Source organism: Aquila chrysaetos, chromosome 16, assembly GCF_900496995.4.
Source record: "Aquila chrysaetos chrysaetos chromosome 16, bAquChr1.4, whole genome shotgun sequence".
NCBI lineage: Eukaryota > Metazoa > Chordata > Aves > Accipitriformes > Accipitridae > Aquila > Aquila chrysaetos.
In genome coordinates this window covers 1067011-1087628 of record NC_044019.1, presented here as the reverse complement: position 1 = coordinate 1087628, position 20618 = coordinate 1067011, and the positions used below count along the sequence as shown (strand labels likewise).

General features: G+C 47.9%; 1 protein-coding gene across 3 annotated transcripts in view; it reads right to left on the bottom strand.

Moving 5' to 3' along the window:
- Positions 1-20618, bottom strand: part of GRIK3 (glutamate ionotropic receptor kainate type subunit 3) — a 126660-nt gene that overhangs the window by 16289 nt on the left and 89753 nt on the right. For 2 of the 3 annotated variants that reach the window (XM_030039500.2, XM_030039498.2), the window contains exons 9-12: positions 20050-20163; positions 15230-15433; positions 5969-6192; positions 153-271 (exon numbers count right to left, since the gene is read on the bottom strand). In XM_030039500.2, coding sequence (XP_029895360.1) covers positions 153-271; positions 5969-6192; positions 15230-15433; positions 20050-20163 — 661 coding nt within the window. Of the gene's footprint in view, positions 1-152; positions 272-5968; positions 6193-11226; positions 12008-15229; positions 15434-20049; positions 20164-20618 lie in introns of those variants that run through there. The other variant, XM_030039501.1, reaches the window with a different exon arrangement.

Below are 20618 nucleotides of genomic sequence, written 5' to 3'. Positions count from 1 at the left end.
AGCCGGTGCTGACGAGTGCTTCTGTGCCTGTTCAGATGTTTTATCTTGTTCCTGTTGCAAACAAAATAAATTTTAAATTTAAAAAGCCATGACAAAAGGCCCATGCTGGAGAACCGGCGGGAGGGTGTGTGGTCCGGGAGGCACTGCCGTACCTTGCTGCATCAGTGCTCCCATCCCAAACCAGAAGCTGTTCAATAGGGTGAAGTTATTCTCCACGATGTCCGATCCTGGGTTGCAGGGATGAGCATCGTACCACTCGTATGGGCTGAACCTATGGCGGCACATGGAAAGCGAGAGCTCGTTAGTCGGGATGTGGCATGACAAGACCCTAAAGGAACAGGAAAAAAAGAGCCTTAATATATCTTGTGGTGCTGTGCAGGGCCTGCTGACGCCTTTGGTTGTACGGCTTATTGAAGAAAAGGACAAATTCAGCCAAGATTTTCCGAAGTGACCATCATGGCTGTAAGCCCCGTGTCCTGCATTGCAGAGAGCAAGGAAACCTGGGAATCCAGGTCCTTCCAAGGTATCTCAGGTTGCTTCCCCAAAGCCTTTGGTCACTTCGGATCATCTTTGCAATAATACATCACACGACAGCAACTGGAGCACACGACTATGGGATGGGATGCAGTGCAGACACATGACCTCTAGTATGTAACAGTTCCAAAATGTGGAGAAAAATGGCGTTTCTGGATTGACTGAGGAGAGATGCTGCAGGAATTCTGCAGTGGTAGCTGGGACAAACCGTGGTATTTCAGGGAACTCTTGCTTTTAGTGCACATGGGAATCGGGGCGGGATTTAGCTAAGTGAGAAGCAGAACTTTCCACTGTGCTAACAAGCAGGAATCCTGCACTGTAAGGGCACCAGCACAACAGTGGAAATTGGTGTAGGTTCGCTGTGGACTGTTGTGATGCTCGGCCCCATTGCAGGTAGTGGGAGAACACTTGTTCCCTGTGGGGGGCATATTTCTATGGACAGCCCTGTAGTTCTTGAGCAACACCGAGGGAATTTTCTATGATCATCTCTCTGCAAATCCTGCCTAGGATTTGCAGGCAAGCACCACCGTGAGTGTAGCTCTTTTAGCCAGGATCTGTGGAGGATGCTTAACAGGAGAGACATTAATATTTTTAGAGCTGTTTATTTACATTTTCTAAGAGTCCCAAATTTTGCAGAGATTAAATTAAAAACATAATTGGTCTAACTGCTTTTGAACCAGGCATTAATTATCATCTCCACTTCCTTCTGAAATCCCTGTAGCTTCACAACAGCCCGTTCTCAAAGCCCAGCCCACAGTTTGTATTAGGGGATATTTCTCTGTGTAATTCTCTGCCAGACGCACTGCTACCCAAGGAGGTGTCTTGTTGCTTAATTTCATGGTCCCCCTCAGTCAGACAGTTGGATATATTTGGAGAGAAGAGCCACAGCTCCTCTGTGCCCCTCCTGGCACAAAAAACTCCCCCAAGAAAACACCTACCCCAGCCTCTGCTCTGCACAGTCGTGCCGTGAGACTCCCCTTGGAGCCTGTCACACGGGAACGTTCCGTGAACACGGAGCTGCGGTCCGTGGGCACGTGAACCGAGCAGGGCAAAGCACAGGAGGGTGTCTGTGGGGAAGACCCCATCACGGGGGATTGACTAGGTGCAATGCACAGGACTTCTTGTGGTTTTAGAAAAGTTCATCCTGGGTACATCTGTCCCACTTTTTGCTTCTATTTTCCATATGCAAGATACAGTTTAACAACCTCTCCTTCGCCTTCCTTCTATCTTGCCTTTCTGCAGCAGGGACCATCACTCGCTCTGGGTTTGCAGAGTGCAGACCCAGCGGCCTTGCTCAGGCTGCACCCTGCCAATCCTGCTCATTCGTCCAGGTAACAGCCGGGCCATTCTTACTGCCCACCTCCCTCTGCTTTTTTAAATAAGAGAAAATCAGAAAGGAAAACAAGAATCAGGCTGAATTCAGACCTGGCTTTACATGCTGCCTATTCCTTGAAACTTGCTGTAAATTTATGCCAGAGGTGTATAAAGGATGGCGCCTAAGCCCTTTCTGTCGAATAAAGCCAGAGTTCAAGAATTAGATGAAAACTTTCTTGGGCTGCCATTGAAAGAACATGAAACAGAAAAGGAATTGGTAAGATCAAATGAGCCTGACAAGATGACACACCGAAGAACTTCAAGGTCTCTGAGTGAAAACCTACTGGTGCTGCTCAAATTACAGAGAAATATTCAGAAAACTGCAAAGCAGCAACAGAATCTTCAGTGCTTAAAAAGCGAGTGGGACCATTAGTGGAAACAGAGGGGTAATGAAGGAAGGAGCGAGTGGAGCTCATTGACCCCATGCAGCTGGAGCCATAATAAATGGGGGCTGCTCAGAATTCACTGTGGGCTGGCTTCCCTCTTCCTCAGGTGCAGAACGGGGTCTGAGAAATATTTCATCAAAAACTATGATTATTTTCTTGTCTCTTCTTGGCCTTTTTGGCAGGGAAGTGGGAGCATTTCAAAGAAGTTTTAAAGATCTAACACAAAATACTTTTCAGCCTAAATTGCATCTCCAGAGAAATTTCTTATGGATGACCCAGTCCTCATTGCAATTAAGATGAATATTAAACCCACCCGCCCCATTGTGCACCCAAAGGTGATTAGCTGTAATTTGAAGGCCATGTGAGTCTGAGGATGGGTGACAATTCAAATCAGCCAGCTGCACGACCCACTTGCAACCTTGCACCAGAGTCACCAGACAAATTACCCCCATGAAGCCTTATAAATTGCTAGTGTTTATGGCTCTTTGGGGGCTGGGGTGGTTAGGAGCAGAGGCTCCATCAATAACTAAGACTGATTAAAAGGGGAGATGGATCAAATACATCCTTTGCCTGCCTCTAAATAGTCCCTAAGTTGGTTTTAAGTGGCATTGACCTATGATTATAGCATCAGCAGAGGACTCTGGTGCCTAGTTCGGGAGACTCATGTCTCTGAATTAAGGCTTTGCTATTTTGACTGTGGTTTTCTCCTGAGAATTGAATTTTAGAGGCCTTGCTGGGGTCAAAAGCAGATATTGTTTCCATTACTTCTGAATGCAGTAAATATTTTCCCCATGAAAACTCTTGCTTTCCATCTCTATGTGTTAAAAGATCATTCCTGCAGAACCTTAATTACACCGAATACTTGGTGTTCTTTGAAAGAGAATAGGAAGACAGAAGAAATGTCAGGAGCAAAACATGTGAAAAAGAAACTGTAATTGCAATATTTTATAGGTTCAATTTCAGCCAAAGAATAGCCTGATAGGGAAAAACTGTTGTATTACATCATAACTGCTATGATGCAGAGAGATTATGAGGCTCATTTCAGAACCGAAACAGACACTAAACCACAGTTCTTCAGGTTTTCATTCCTCAACGCCAACCACAAAGCCCAGCACAGCAAGTGGTTCGGACCCTCTTGCGTTCGTTGTGCCAGGGCGGTCACCAGAGGGATGTCAAAACAGGCACTCGGTTACTGAGTGCGACTGCCGCGTGTTTGGGCACACACTGGGGTCTGAGTTAGCTGAGGCCCACACCTCTCCGGGCAGCGAGAGCCCTCCAAGCGCCGGGCAGGGCAGGGGGGTTATCGGGCTGGTACCTGTTTGGGTACCGGGCCATCATAGGAGTTGGGAAAAATAAGCTCATAAACGTAAATTGTATTTGAATTGTCATTCCAAGCTGCACAAATAGTCTAATACTTTATGGCATTAAAGCCAAAGACGTTATGGCAGCAGAGCCCATCTAGCTATGTTCTGCATGGCTAACAGAGACATAAAGTGAAGGAGTTCTATCAGTCATCGCAATATTTTTCCTTTTCATAATTACCTTGGGTTCATTTTCCCAGATGAGCATCTTTTCCTGCTGAGAGCATCTGGTTCTTCTCTCTCTGACACAAAGCAAAACCGCTGAGGACCTCATCCTGCCCCGCTGGAGTCCCCGACAGCCTCTCCAGGGGCCTCAGCTGGGCAGCACGAAGCCGGCAGCAGTGTTTTGCCGGACTGTCCTGCGCTGTGTGTGGCCCCGGCCGCTGCCTGCCTCTGGCTGGGGGGGTCTGCAGGGCAGAGCGTGGAGTGATGTGTTAATGGCAACGTGACTCTTGTCCTCTTATAAAATAGTGTAGTAATAACAAGTGCTACCATTTCTGTGCGTTACACCACCTTCTTGCTGAAGTGAACTGTTAGGTTGTTTTTATGAGTTGCTGCTTGTACTGCAGTGCTATAAGAGCCCAGGCCTGCGCTTCCAGCAGGCACTGTGCAAACAGCCTGCAAAGACGTCCGTGCTCAGACAGCTTCTGTGGGATCTCAGGAAAGTGCCTGGAAACCCGGCGCATGGCCATTTGGTTGAGGTGCATTACAAAGACTAGGGAGGAGAACGATTGCAGTTAAAATCTTGAACATGGAGGGCCTTCTGTGTCCTCTGAGAATGAAGTGCAACCTCTCCAGCTCTGCACCTCTGCAGAGGAAGGATCAGACTATGTAGCTGCTTCACCATCCCAGATGGTTTGGAGCACTAATGCTGTCTGCTAAGCTGAGTTTACTTTGACAACTGCTGTTATGTGTAATTAGGATATTACATTGTAAACTCAAGAAATCATCTCTAAATGCCTCCATGGACCTGAGGGATGTTGAAAATTGCAGATTTGTTGTAACAGGAGGGTTAATGGATTCTGGTTGCTGCAGTTTCATATTTAATCTTTACTTTGACTGTCTGATTGATGTCAGTGGATTAGATAGAAGCTGGTTTCTGAAGGATGCTCTGAGGAAAGTACAGTACAGCAGCCCTTGGGGGAAGGGGGTCTGCACAGAGCCCCAGTCCAAGGTGTGGGGTTAGCAGGGAGGTTTCTGAAGGCACCACTGGCATAGCTTGAACTGGAAGAAATAAGAAATGAATGTCTAATTGCAGATTGTGCTTCTTCCCTGGGCATGGTGTTTACACAAAATATTTAAACATCCGGCAAGGTCTGTGTGTGGCCAGGGAGGGCGGCTGCCTGGCAGGAGGGAGGCAAGTGCTTTGTTTTGGTTTGAAAAGGTGGAATCATGTATTGAGAACAGCCCTGGACTGTGCGTCTCATCAAAGACTCTGTGAAATTAATAACACATGCAAATATATGCAAATTCCACTGCTTTTAAATATAGAGGGTTTAAACATGCTAATTAGATGCATATTAATTTTGTAAACAGACACATTGTCTCATCCGTAGCAACGGGTTCTCCATTCTTTTGATATAGGGAGGGGTTTGTGGGAGCTTTGCTGGTGGAGAGTTCAGAGACAGGAACTGAAAATGGTCCAGGACACAGTGGAGAGGCTGGGCTTCCTGGAGAAGGTGGGTGAGAAGTGACCTAACAGGAGCATGAACAGCGAATGATACAGAGCAGGAAGATTACCCTTCGTTATACCAGGGAGGTGCTAATGAAATGGAAAGGCAACAAAATTTCTAAAGTCATAAAAGTGCATTTTAAAATTCTTTTGTACTGGAAGTCTATTAAATCTGTGGAACTGCCTGCCCTGATATGGCAGAAGAGGCTTGCAGGTTTGTGTTAATAAAGCAAACAAACACAAGCACATTTAGTATGGTAAAGCAGTACAAAGGATATAATGCAGACTCTAGCTAGCGAAGAAGGAAACAAATTTCCCCTGTGGATAACTCTTTGATTTTCACTATGGGGTTTGCATTACCTCTACAACCACTCTGAGATACAGGCCCAAAAGAGAACAGGGCACAGGAGTCTGGCAGTTGGGAGCAGCCCCACGCCAAGAGACCAGCCTGCCTTTGGGTAATGGACCAAAAGTAATTTCATTAACGACACGGGTTTAATGCTGCGGCTCCCCCTGGGTGGTTGGATCCCCGCGACACACCAGGCAGCAATACGGATCGGAGCGTGGGGAGGGTGTCTTGTCGCACGGCAGCAGATGTGGCGTGATGGCAGTCGGGCGGGGTGGCACCGGCGTCCCCTTACCTGGCTATGACAAACAGCACGCAGCTGACCCCCAGGTAGGCGAGGAGGATGTACATCCAAATGTCAGGAGACAGGGGGTTGAGGAAGGAGAACACGCTGGGGTTGGTCCCGTTGGGCTTCCGGTACAAGATGCTGACCCCCAGGGTCATGAAGGGCTTGGAGAAGTCTATCGCTTTCTCCCGAACGTGGGTGATGGTGAGAGGAGCGACGGCCAGGTCAGCTTTCTGTGTGCAGCGCCGAGGGAGCGAGGCACCGAGGGAGACAAAAGAAGGCATTAGAAACCGAGGTCGTTCCATCCCCTCAGGGACACCCACAGCAGTCACACTGCAGTAATGGGCCAAAAAACACCCCCCAAAGCACAGCCCTGGGGTTCCCCCCTCCCTTTGCACATGGGGTACATCTGCTCTGTGCCTCTGCCAGAGCCAGGCTGGACCTCCTGCCCCCTTCCTGGCGCAGGCAGGGCCCTCTGTGCCTGGCACAGGCTGGACTCACACATGCAACTGCTTCCCTTCAGACCTGCAATCTTGCTGTACAGGCGAACGCAAAGCTGTCGTCAGAGCTGCACCGCGTTTCCCCTGAACGGTGTTTGGGCAGTGCTCAGCTCACTAGCTCTTCTCCAAAGCCCTCCAGGTAAAGGGACCAGGGACTGGTCTGTGTGCATCAGACACGAGAACACCTGAGATAATGTGGTCCAGTTATTACGAATACTTCTTATCACCTAAACAAAACCCCAACACAGATGCAGGGTCTCCAAAACACGCTAGGCGAGATTCTGGAGGTGCTGTTGTGGATGTGTTTACCATCTTTAAGAAAGTTGTTCCAGATTTAAATCAGTGGGCTGGAGAGCAAAAGTGGTCTGCTGTTTGCTAATTGTACTCTATGACTTTCATTGTATAGATTTTTGGTTGATGTTAGCTGGCGAAATACAGTGCAGACAACAGAGACATGTTACCGTTTCTGCAGCTTTTGCCCAGATGCAATGGGCTCATTTTGATAGGCTCTTCTAAAATGGTCAGAAAAATTGTATTTTACAATGGTATAAAATGTCTGTGATCCTTGCTGTGCTCGCTTCTTGCCGCAGAACTCTTTACAACAGAGTGTTTGCTGTGTGCAAATCCCACCGTTTGCAGAGATGATTTGTTTTTGTTGGCCTTCCTTTCAATGTTGCTGCAAGAAGAGAAAGTCACAGAGGGAGGCCACTCCAGAATGAAGTTGCAGGAAGTAATATTGTAGCAGCATGAGGTAAAAGGTTCAATTTCTTTCCCCTCAGTTGCCTTCACGATGCAACTTGAAAGGCTCATTCTAAGGAAGCTGTGGCATAGGGCAGGAGCGCTGCCGTTTGGGAATGCTCACAAGCTTCCCCGGCTGGTGGGAGTGAGCAAAACCTCACACAGTTCCCCTTACATCTTCTTCCGTGCGTATGGCTGCAAGTCCCACTGAGGAAACGTTTCTGCTAATTAATGGTGGACTTCACAGCCAGTCATGCTGGAACTGTCTGAGCTGCATGAGGAATTTCAGCTGAGCATATTCTTCATCCTGACTTCTTGTATGAATTGTGTTTCTTTCTATTATTTCTGTTATTGAATAATTTCTATGCTAGATTCAGTGAGCAACTACATACAACCCGTTGGCCGAGAGCTGTGTTTATTCCTCTCACTAAACATTCATTCAGGTTCTTAAAAAAACCTTAAGTAAATACATCCAAGGCTACCTCAATGTCAGCTGCCTTGCTTGGGGTTTGCAAATCACTCTTTTGGTATCATTGACTTCAGAGGAAATGCAGGCACATAAATTACATTTCTGAAGTTGAGCAGTACCTCCCCCCGTGCCAGGCGCCTAGCATACCCGTGCAAGATTTATTTAACATCTGGTTCTGAAGATTAAAATTCTAAATTAACCATGAGTGATAATTACCTAGGATGTAGTGGATTTGCCATTACTTGCAAACTTTAAATCAATATTAGCTGTCTTGCTAGAACATGCTTTACTCCAAGAGAAACTATGGTTTCACTGTAGAAATTGGTGAAGATCTCTCACCTGAGTTGTGGAGGAAGGTCAGACTAATAATCTCGTTTGACCTTGCAAATCTGTGATGAAAGTCAGTGAAATATTTTTAAATACAGGAATCTGGGCCTTTTTCTATAAGAAGAGTTTCTGCATAAGCTTTTAGCCATTACATACATGTGTGTGTCTGTATGAAAGATGTCTCCTCTCCAAAGAACATAGCTTTAGAGGTCCTGAACAGAAGAGTTTCAGGAATTCTGTAACAAGGGTAAAAATGATGGTGTTTTTTTTCTAACATGGTTCTTCAGCTGAGCCCTGGTTGGTTCCCTTTCCTTCTCACTTTCCAAATGGAAATATATTTTTAAATCAGCTTGATACAGAAAGTGTTCATTTCAATTACTGGCGTTTGTCAAAACTTAGAGAAAATGGAAACCATATTTTCCCAATGACCCCTTTTGTGCTAGCTGTGGCTATGGTGGCATTGACGAAAACTGAAGGACAGTGGTTTTTAAAAGTGGACTGGCAATGCTGGCTGCCCAGCTTGAGGTGGTGAACTTCTGCATCTGAGGAGCAGAGTCTGCATCCTTGGTACTGTCCTGGTGGAGGATGCCTGGCAGGTTTGTAGCTTGGCTGCTCTCCCCACATTACAGCATACTTGAGAATTTTGGCTTACTGGTCTCCAAAGTCACAAGGCAGAAGTGGCAAAAGAAATGCAGCACTTTACCTCCTCCATCACTTCTGTGTGGGTGTCCTGACTCAACAGGGAAAACCGAAGGAGATATTGAAGGATTTGGCTATGGATTTTTCTGAAGGAGGAAACAAATGAGCAGTTCTGTGGTCAGTGCTCACTAGCAACTACCTGTCTGAAAGATCCTAAGCCAAATTTGTCAAAATGATATAGCAAGCTAAATAACAGCTAGCAGTTTATGCTTTACCACAGAAAATGGAGAGAAATCTGCATGGATGCCCAAGGATCAAAATGCTTTTAGTGCAGAAATAAAATTTTACTGTGTCATTTTAGCAGCTCCTGTGATTTGATCACAGCCCCACGTCCTTGGCAGTAAATGTCACACACAGGCAGAATGGAGCACGTATTAGGGAGCCCAGTCGGTGTGGTGTCCTGAGCTATTAAAGGCAGTGCGGGGCTGTACTTCGATATCCTTTTTATCAATGCAGATTTTTCTGAAGGTGGCCTCTAATTAAGGGTTTGCTGACTGAGAGAATCTAAATCAAAACCTACCAAGGGTGAAGCTTTCATTTGTCGTGCTCTGACATTACAAACCGGGAAGTCAATTATCAGGCCCTGACTGCTTCCTTCACTCAGCTCCAACTTTTATGCTGTTGCACAGTAAGATGGGTTTTATTAAAAACGAGGAATTATAGCAAGTGCCAGTGGCTGAAAGGCCCTTGTCCAGAAAAACCACTTAAGCACACGCTTCTGTTTTACTGGAGCTTGCATGCCTTCCAAGTCTTATGTATGTTCTTAAGTGTTCTGCTGAATTGAGGCCAAAAAGATGAATTTTGCCAAGGCAGCTGCACACCAAATGCAGACACTTCTCTAACACACCTTGAAGGATTTGGATCTCCTTATCCACCCAGTGTTACAGCATTTTTACTTGGGTGGAACTGATGTGAGTTCACCAAGCGTTCAGTGGATGGAGGATCGTATTCTCTGCAGAGATATTTGGCTTTTATCAGAAAATGCTAAGTCTTATCTTCAAGTTCTCAGTTATCATGGGAATGTGGCCTGTGGGTCAGAACAGCTCTTGCACAGCCACGGTCACTGTGGAAATCCTGCAGCATCCGACCTCCGCCGGAGGAAAGCTGTGTGTGATGGCCAGTGACAGCAGAGCCCACAAATAGCATAAGCACCAAGATAAATATTTATTCAAGAAAATAAGCTGCTTCTGTGCTTATTTTGCCAATCTGAGTTAGGTATTTACATAAACTAATTATGTGTGTGTTGCCTGAGAGACAGGTAAATAGTGCATATTTTACTTATTTAATTGTTATTCAGGTGTCTGTCTGGCAGCATCGACACTTTCATCCATCAGTCTCTTTTGCCAGCACCACTGCCAGTGCTGGGGCTGCAGCGCTTTTCTGCTCCCACCGCCCTGCTTCAGGTCCCATCTCTGCCCCCATCCCTGCTTTGCTTGCTCGGCTGCTGTGCCGTGCTCCTGCACCCTGTCCCCCCATGGGTCTGCTGCACGCTGGCCTCGCTCCTGCATCTTTCTGCATCTTCCCCTGCAGCGGAGCCAGCGCCCGGGCGTCCTTGGGCACAGACATCCTGGAGCACTGGGGGACGGCAAGGCACAGCCGAGGCAGCCGGTCTCTCTTGCAGCCCGAGGCTTGGAGGCAGAGGGGCTCCTGCTTTAGCAGGCGTCGGAGCGCTCTGCCGAGAGCCCTGTGCCCGCAGCCCTCCCCTCTTGCTGGCCAGGGATAGGAAAACACTCAGCGTGAGAAGTGATGCTTGAGGAGAGCGAGGTCATGCCCGGCAGCATCCCAGATGTGCCTCGGCCCGCACCTTGCGCAGGGGGTCAGCGTTAATTGTCTGACTACAGCTCTTAATGGCTGCTCTTACAGTTTCAGACCTAATTTAGACATAATTTTTGTCAATGAATTTATTTAATATCAGTGGTGAATTAAGAACAGATGTCAGCAGGGAAAACCTAGCTGTAAGCCAAAGAGGAGAAATGAGGACCATGAAGCCCTGTTGGGCCTCTTGTAATCTTTTCTTTAAGGAAGTTCTTCAGAGAGGGAACTGCCATTAATTCTACCGCGGGGATGTCAAAGGCTGTAAGATCCTGGTGAGAATGGCCGTATTTTTAGAGACAAGGCCTACCCTATGAATTACTGGCAGGTGAGCAAGCCAGGGGAGGGAAAGGCAGGTCCAGAGAGAACTGCAGAAGCAAGCAGAGAACTTGGGGCTCGCAACGTACACTTCAGTGTGCTTCAACCACCTGGATCACTGAATATGATAAATACAAATTCACCCAATTAACGATGCTGAGCACAAAAGGAGAAAGTGCAACCAGGTGTTTTGGCTTATTTCCTTCTCCTCCCTAATGCTGAGTTCCTACAGTGTCTAAACAAGAAATAGAAGACACTTCATCCAATTAAATTGTTTTTTCCCTATTCCTGGCCCGGTGGCTTCCAAATGAATCCCCAGTTAACGACACTTGAAATAAACATCCACCAGTGCAGGGACATTAATGGGAATGTGGCAATGTGGTACAATATGTATTTCTGCCAGAATTTACTGTCAATAAATGCCCATTTATTGTGAAAGTGTTAAATCAACTGTCATAAATCATCCCTAAGGATAGATATTACATCTTCTCTATAGTTACCATTGGCAGGGATTTCCATTAGAAAACCTATTATTTTTCATACCTTTTTTATTCCCACATGAAGTTTCAGATTGAATGGAAATTTGATATGCACTGTCTCAGCAGAAGACAAGTTTTATTTGTGAACAAGTTTGTGCAAAATGTCCAGAACAACTCATTCTGCTGGTTTTATGTGATTCTGCCCACAAACAATAGGGAAGATTTGCAGGCGTTATTTTGCCAGACAACTAGAATTTATAAATCAGAATGGATGGGCCACAATGCACAGTGTAGTTTTTCTTGTATCAATAATAATTTCTATGAATAAACATCAATAACAGTTCACTAGTGATGAAAGGATGAGATCTGACAGGTGCCAGGTTCCCCACTTATTATGGATGTGCAGGGCACAGGAGCCTCTCTGTATCACCTGGGTGCCCCAAACGTCCCCTAATGCCAGTGTTGCAAGCGAGTTCAGCTTTCACGGCCCATCTCATTGAGACTCCTCTGCGGGAGTGGCCAGGGAGAGTGACAATAAACAACTGCAGTGAGTAAAGAGTCTAGTTCTCCAGGGAATGGACTGAACTCCCTCAAAACAGGGATTTTTTTGTGATGAAGGACGAGCAGCAGATGAAAGGCAGCAGAGGGCAGGGCTTTTCACATCTAACGGCACGAGGCTGTCTTCTCCAGATCTGCTACTGGGGACCTGGAAGACAGGGTCATGCTGTGAGCTGCTCTGACTGCTGTTGCTTTTCCTGTTTATGCTTAAGGCCAGACTAGAAACAAAGCAATTTTACAAAGGATCATAGCCTAAGGCATTACTGCCTATGGCCAGGCATGTCTGGATCAGAGAGGACAGGGGAAGCAGTATGATGCAAGACTCCAAAACAAGCCATGAGAGCTCACCGCGTAAACAGCCCATCCTCTGTCATGTGCGCCGTGATTTACACCTTTGCGTGGTAGGCACCATCATCCCTGAAACACTATAATTATATACCTACCTGGGCTACCCTGCCTGCTGCCTACGCCCGGCTCCTCTCTGGCTATGTCTCCCAGCCCAGCAGAAGGCCTGAGTGATGGCCTGGCTGCCCCCTGCTTTTCCCATCTCCTTTTCACTGAATTTCAGCCTTGGATCAGGCTATTCCTGGCACACAGCATCTCCCGCTCCCACACCTCTCAGACCTTCCGAGTGATAACAATCACCATTTTAGCCTCTTATTTCACCTCGGGAGCACCCTCTCCTATGCATGGGACATTCAATCCAGCCTGCACATCAGCTTGGCCCACCAGAGCTGGTGCATCACAGCAGTCTTGGGGGGCTCAGTCTCAGATGCAGATGAGTTAAGGGGGTCTTCAGCAATACACAGACTTTCTGCATAGAGTTAATCCTGGCCCGGGTGTTTGGACCTCACAAAATCCTACCTGCTTTATGCTCCCACCTGAATGATCCCAATTCTTTTATGAGAAGGAGACACTGAATATGGAGGAAAGCCAGCCCAGATATCAAACTCACAGTGTGGGCAGCCCTGTTTTCATCACTACAACTTTGTTTGAATGCTGTCTCCAACACTTTTCCTACTAGGTGTGAAATAAGTTTGAACTTTCCCATTGCAAAGTGCCAATCAGTTGTTCCTTTCCCCACACGATTTGAAGATGCTTTGCTGCTGAGGAAGGGCCCCATCTGGCTGCAGTTTCACTTTTTAATGCTTTACATAAACACTGCTATAAAAAGCAATGACATGCAGATAAAGAAAATAATGGCTTCATATGGAGTTTGGGCAAGGGTTATAAATCACTCCAAGGCATGCACCTAACCACACCTGTTAGAAAGCAGAGTTCAAACTTAATGCTATAGTAAAACTTGCAAGAAGAGGGGATTTAGTCCTTTCCTGTTGCTGTATGTTAATTTGCTTTTGAAACAGTTAGCCAAGAAATACTTTAATGCAGGCTGACTATGAATTTCATGTTACTTAATGAGGTTGTTCCCCATACCTTCTTCTCAGTCTGTCTCTTTTAGCTGACCACAGCTTTGGGAATGGCTGAAAGCCTCCTGAGAGCCCTACAACATCTTGCAGGACATTGGAAGTGACATGGCTCGGACTAAATGACGGTCTGGTTTCTATTCCCTATATCTTATTTCCTGCTTTGGAGTGATTGACTTCTTCAGAGCCCTGCACTACAGATACTCCACGGTGAGAGCCACAGACTCTGCTCCCGGCAGCGGGTGCGGGACCGCAGGAGGCTGTTTCCCGGAGTGCGCTGCCGAGGATCGCAGTCTGTGCTCTGCGTCTGTTCATATCTATGTCACACACATCACTCGGAACGGCAAAGCACCAATCTCTTCTGCTGGGACGCTGTCACTTGTCTAACTTAGCAAGGGTGTTGCGTAAGAGACTATAAAATCTGTATTTTGAGCTGTATGGAGTTTTCTGGAAGCCGAAATACAAAGGTAGGTTTGCACAGCCTGTGGCATATTCCCCTGTGAGACACAGCATCCTGTTCCTCCAAGGGCTGTCCTTGCATGCCCTTGCCGCACTTCCCGCTTCTCCAGGGTGAGCCATCTAAGGGCTCCAGCACTCTTCACAAACTGATTAAGCATCACTTTGTCCCTATAAGGGACGTAATCATTATCATCTGCATTTTACAGATGGAGGAAGTATTGCACAGAAGCAACTTGTCCAATGTCATTTAGGGCAGACACGCCAAATCCGGAAACACAACCTAGATCCCTGAGCCCCAGCTCCGCAGTCTCACCGCCAGACAATGCTCTGTTATCTGTTCACAGCGAAGCTCATTTACTGAAGTGACTCACCCAGCAAATACATTCTTCTCACATGAACTGTGAGAGCATCACAGCTGCTACGTATGTGGGATTATTTTTGTCTCTTTTCTGCTTAGGCAATGTTTTCAAAATGTAGCCAGGAACTTGAGAGGTGGTCCAAGGGCTGCACCACTTGAGCAGGGTATTCAGGAGAAGAGAGCTGTGTTACAGCTCTAGGACTGCTTATACTGCTGCCTGCGCAGTGGAGATCATAGATTAATTTTGTCCTGATCTTTTCTTCCAGAGACTTTTTCTGGGAATCGGAGATTCATAAAACTACCAGTCTTCCTCACCTCCCTAACTCGGCTTCTGGGATCACAGGACGTGCTGGAGGCAAAATATCTAATTAGGAAACTGAGCAACCTCTGGCTGCGAGTTGAGGTTTCAGACTAGGTGACTTTTTGGCGGCTGCGAGAGTAAAGCTGCCACGACAGTTTCACTAGTGTTTAATGGGCTTTTAGAAGTGCCTGCGGAAGGAAAAGCACAGCTGCTCTGTTGCAGGGGGAGCTCCACATCCCAGGAGATTTTAGAAAATAAGCTGCGTTTATAAAAAAAAATAATATTAAACTGTCCCCTGCACACCTGCTCTTGCAGTCTGGATACATCATCTGGATTCAGCCGAGCTGTGTCTGGGACACGTCTGGGGTCCCCGAGCCACCTCGGTGTTGTGCCCTGGCCCACAGTTGTCAGGGGCAGAGCAGCAGCGTCCTCGGGGGATGAGAGCAGGCTCATGCTGCTCCTGCCCGGGCAGCCACGCTGCCGGCTCAGGAGAGCCGGTGTGCAGCCGGGCCTCAGAGAAACCTCTTCCCTCCTCTCTGCGTGCCCAGCCCGCGTGCCGGGGAGGGTCTGTGGCTGAAGCCACAGAACCTGTTGCTGTCCGGCGAGAATGTCCATTTTCAGAGACTCCAAATGAATGTTTGGAGGAGTCAGGCAAAGAGATAGTCTTCTGACAGATCATGCAACACAGAGCCCAGGCTCTGTGTTAGGAGCTCGCTGCGGGTACCCCGACCCAGCGAGCAGTGGGCACCCATCCCACCCCAGGCAGAGAGCCTCGGGGACAGCCCGGGCACAGCCACCCCTCGGCAGCCGCAGATGGGCCTCACTCACGTGGTCGATGAGCTCCTTGATCATGCCGTTCCACTGCCCCTTCTCATCCTGCGCCCCATATTTCCCATCCTCCACCAGCCGGATCTCATAGGTGAAGCCCAGGATGATGGCCAGCTCCTTTAGGAGGTCGATGCAGTAACCCTCAAAGCGGTCGTTCCCGAACAGGGCGGTGTCGGACTTACGGAACATGACAAAGGGCTCTTCCTGCACATGGGAAGGCAAAAAGTCCCCGTTATGGGTCAGCTGCGGGCCCAGCTCCCACCGGAGGCAGGGCCATCCCTGCTGGTCAACCTGAGCCACGAGGCGCAGGATCTTCAGGCAGGGCTGGCACCGTGACATGTTGGGAATAAATTAACTTTGCACAGCACATCAGCTAATTAGCAACCTTGTTTACCCCACAAAATTTAATTTTGTCTCTTCTGAGCAGCCAACTGTTTTCCATTTGGTAGGATTTCAGGGAGAAAAATAACCATTTCATGCTCTGAAAATGAAAAGTGTTGAGAAACTATAAAAGGGGGGAGGAAAAATTGAACCCCAAGTCCTGCACAGCAGAAATGCCGCTGACCCACACCACAGTACCTGTCGCTTGCTGCAGCTGCAGCGAGCAAGAGGCTGGTGGGTTAAATACAGGGCAAGGGAGCCGTGCGTGGCTGGTGCCCAGCCCAAAACGTTCCCCAGTTCAGCTCGCTTTTCCCTTTGCCGGCACTGGCTGATGGGATACAGGGCCCAACTGCTACCCAGAGAGAATTTCTGCTGTCTGCTCCAGTTATGGCTGCTGTGGGATGCTTGGGAGGCATCTTTAATCACAGCAGTGCCAAGCACCAGCACAAGCAAAAAATAACTAATAAACTGCTTTACAGCAGGCTTTGCCCTATGGATCCCTGCCTCTTTAGCGGAGGCTGGCAGGTGAAGTTAGCAAACGCACAGCAAACTGCACAGCCCTGTGGTGAATATCAGGCTTGGGCAGTCACCAAGGACGAGGGAGACTGGGGAGCCTGAGGGAGAAAATGTGTAGGGGACAGATGGAAATGGCAAAAGATGGTAGGCAGCAGGCAAAAGCTAGAAGGTAAGGAGAGGATGAAATACCAACAGCAGCTAATACATGGCTCAAATTGAAGGTATCTGCAAGGTTACTGTCCTTGCCCGCGGGGTGGTCAGCGAGGGGAGGGCTCACATTTTGCTCTGGTGAGCGAACCGTGTTGCTGGAGTCCCCGCAGTATTGCGCGGGGACGAGGGGGCTTAAAGTCGCGGGAGGGAAGGTCTGGAGTCCCAGTTCGGGTACTACCGAGATGCCCAGTTTGGTGGAGCGCAGGCGCCCTGCCTCAGGTGGGTATGCCGAGGAGGGGGTTCGGGACCCAGAGCTGGGCTGTGCCAGCCTGGGGGTTGGTGGCTTTTGTCTCCCAGCACAATCTGCCAGCCCCCACCTCTGCCATCTGCGGTGCGGGCAGGCAAGTGGGCAGGAGGTGCCTGCTGGGCCTGAAAGTGGGGTAGGGAGGGGACGAGAGCAGGCGAAGCTCGATTTGCAGTATGATAAAGCAAAACTGATAACATCACGCCTATAGAGTTTAGCTTGGCACGCACAGCTCAGTTAAATCCTGCTCTCCCTGGCCGCCTCCTCGGCTTTCTTCTCTGGAATTAGTGCTTTGTTTGTGGATCAGCTGAATCTATGGATCTTGATATAAATACACTGGCTCCAGAGCAGCCGTAAAGCACTATTAATTTTGGGAAGCGCTGTAGGGATTACATACATATTTAACAGCCGAAGCACTGAACATTAGGACGCCACTCGCTTCAGTAATGTATCTCCAGGTCTCAAACATTTCCTAGGGGGTAATTCTGAACTCTGTGAACCACTTATTCACGGACTATTTCACAATTTATTACTGAAAATGGCCAGACATCCAATTCACAAGCTCTCTCAGTTTGCTAATCGATTTCTCAGTGAAGGTGCCCTCAATTTCATAACTTCACAGTTCCCATATTGCTTGGGGAGAGTGGCGCTGGCTGCTGGGGTAATATTTCTCTTCCAACAAGTCACTGCAATATGATCAAAAGGGGGAAAAAAAACCTTTCATGCTTTTCCTTTTAAAGGTTCCTCCTATGGCTTTTCTACAATCATTCACACCAGTGCAAAAGTACAAAGAGGTGTTGCAAATGCAAATAAAATTTAGGGTTGTATTTTCTTTTTTAGAATCCAGTATATGAAAATGCAATTATTGCAGAACTCGGGTCTAAGCACATTTTCTTCTCCTGCAGGCAAGGGCATTGCAGGACAGCTGTGGTTTCGAGGTAGATACCCCGTGGCACATGTGCAGGCCCAAGGAATGGCACAGTTAATAGGAACTGATATCACCCTTGTACATTATGTAATTTGTACATGCTTGTGGAGTATGAGATGAAAATGCTGCCTGAAAAAAGCATGTCAAAGGCAGATGGCTGACAGGTCTCCTCCTGGCTCCATCATTTTGCATTATGCTGTGGTCTTTGAGGTACAGTGATTATTGCACCCTAGACCCAGACATTTCTACAACTCTGGCCATGCATCTTACCCCTGACAAGATGCATCTTTTCTGGTTTCCCTCAGTCCTGTCTATACAGCTCTCACTGATATTCCAGTCCTGAACTGCTGTCCTTTGGCTTCGCCCCGCAGTCGGGTGCTCCTCCAGCTCTCAGTGCAGGCAGCTCTGCTGCCGTCTCTCAAACCACCTCCCCAGTGCTACCAACCGTCCCACCCCAAGAATTTTCCCCAATGCGCTGTGCACAGTTGTGATTAAAGAGAATGGGGGGGAAGAGGAGTTGTTATATAACTTCTGGTGAGTTTTATCCAGCCACAGTATGGGCTGAACAATTCCCTTAGAGCTGATCCTGAGCCTCCCCCTGGGAGTGACTTGATGTGATGTGTTATTCATGTTGCCCTAAAAATTTGCATCTCCTGTGTACAGGTACTGGCAGCACTTTAGGTTACCTTGCTAAAATTAACTAAACCTGGTATGGCAGGTCTCTCCATTTGGCCTGTTAGAAAAATACTGCCTAAACTTCTGCTTTCTGAACACACCAAGAGTGCTTAAATGCAAAAAATCCCCCAACCCCAAACCACCCAAACTGTGTGCGTATCGTGCCTGAGTGCACGTGCACTGCTGCAAGGGTCTCAACAGAAGCAGTCTTACAATCTGATGCATGTTGAATTGTTAAAGTGCCTTTCGCTCTGTCATTTCTCTGCTGCTTCTGCAGTAACTCCTGATGTGACGATTCATTTCAATAACCGTAGCCAGTGGGGGACCATTGCTGCCACCGATTCTGCTAATGCACATGGCACAGGAACACCGCCCCGTGCAGACTCTCCTGTAAGCACGACCCATTGTGATCTCATGGGACTGGCAGAGTAGAAAACTTTTGGACTGGGAAGGGAAGGAACTTTTCCAGTCTCCCCTGCATGCTGAGGCATGAAAGCGGTGTGTTACTAAGTGTAGTCAATGAGCTAAGGCTGCACTTGACTCTTGGAGAGAGAGACTTTCATGAAAGTGTTTCATTGGAACAAATATTATGTGGTGAATGGGAAGTCCTTTAGAAGGAGTGGCTAATTTGCAAGGAAAGCTGCAGCAGTGTCTGTATTTGGCTCATATTCTGCCTGCTTCCAATCTGCTAACCTCTTGCTGAGGGATGCAAGACCTTTGGTTCCAGCTCTTCTTCTGCCCTGGACCAAGTGTTTCCTTTCTCTGTTCTCCTCTGGGCACTTTCTCGGTCCCTTTCCTTCTATGATACAAAACCTCACTGTCAGGTCACGTCCTTTTGGGAAGGCAGGGACATCATGAGGGATCACACTGCTCCAGACTGGGGAACGCATCCCCAGCTGGCTCTTTACCATCTGTACCTTTATGCTCCCTGAAAATACGGCACACAAAAGGGCCAGAAAATTTCCATAAGCAAAACCATAATTCAGGCCTAATCATGGGTAGGCTGTCCAAGGGCTGATATTTTTTGTTGCTTCCTGGTGACATTCCGTGAGCCTGCGCTGTGTAATACAGCCATATAGAAACCAATGCCACTAGTCATAATTCATTAGATAGTAAATAAAAATTCATTCTGATCTGATGCCTGCCGTCAAATCCAATAGCAAATGTGAGAACAAAATGCAGCACAACAGTTGGAACCGGAGGAGACCTGTTAAGCAACTGTGGTTTGCTGGATAACAACATTACTCTTAGCTAGTTTATCAAATATGTACATAAGAGGGGGAAAGAAACACAATTGTCGCAGCTAAGCCAGGGTCTCTGGTCATTCCTAGTATTTCCTTCTGTAACAAGAACACTCCTATCTGAGGTAGGCAGTGCCGGCCTTCTGACAGTGCCCGCTGCTGCCTGCCCGGGCGCTGGTGATAAACGGGCGATTCGGAGCTTTTCTGGAGCTCAGCACGTGCAAACCTCCCGTGCCCTCCAGCACACGGGGAGCAAGGGGGGACAGGGGACCTGGCCGGGCGGCTGAAGCGGGGGGAGCTCAGCTGGGACGAGCAGCAGCTTCCTGGGCACAGGGAACATGCGTGGTTCCAGCTGGCCCGTGCCAGCCTCACCATCCGCCGCGTGTTGGCTGGCAGCCTGCTCGGGAGCGGTGGCATCGGAGGATGCCGCAGGCCACCTCGGTGCAGGTGCATGGGCATAGCGCTGCCCTGCTGAGCACAGCCCGCATGCGGGGGACCTCTTTGTCCTTGCTCGGCTTTCCAGAGGGACTAGCAGATCTGTACTGGGATGCTGTGAATTTTCAGAAATACCAGATATCCCTGAGATTTATGGGTGGAGGAAAAAGACAGGCTTGCAATCTCCTACCAGGACAGTGGTGACAATTAGAGATCTGTTGCTCAGCGAGTCTGTGACATTAGGCCCTCGTCCTTTGGAAATTTCTGTGATGTTCAAACCATCAGAAGGGCTCCATGCTCCAACCTGAAACGAAGCAAGCAAGCAAACGCATGAATACCCGCCTTACATTCCTCACTTGCTCTCAGCATCCTACTGGCCTGGAAAATGGAGCTTGCTTCTTTCCTCTACAGTAAACAGAAACAAAGCTGAAATTATCATCTTGTATCACCTAAATGGAAGATTTGCATTAACCCTTCAGTTGCAGGTCACTCCAGCTGCACCTGTATAATAAACAACCCCTGCACTGTCGTCTGATGCAGGTACATGAAAGAAGACCACAATGACTGGAATTTAGGGGCTGAATGAACAATTTGCAAAGGTACTATGTAGAGCAATCAAGCCATGCTGAAGAGTCAACTCTGGGCAAGGATAAAGCAGAACAAATGAAAAACCCCACACATAATGAGGCCTTTTTTTTTTTTTTTTTTTTTTTATTTCCACACCAATTTTCTTTGGTGGGGAGAATTAAAAATGACTTG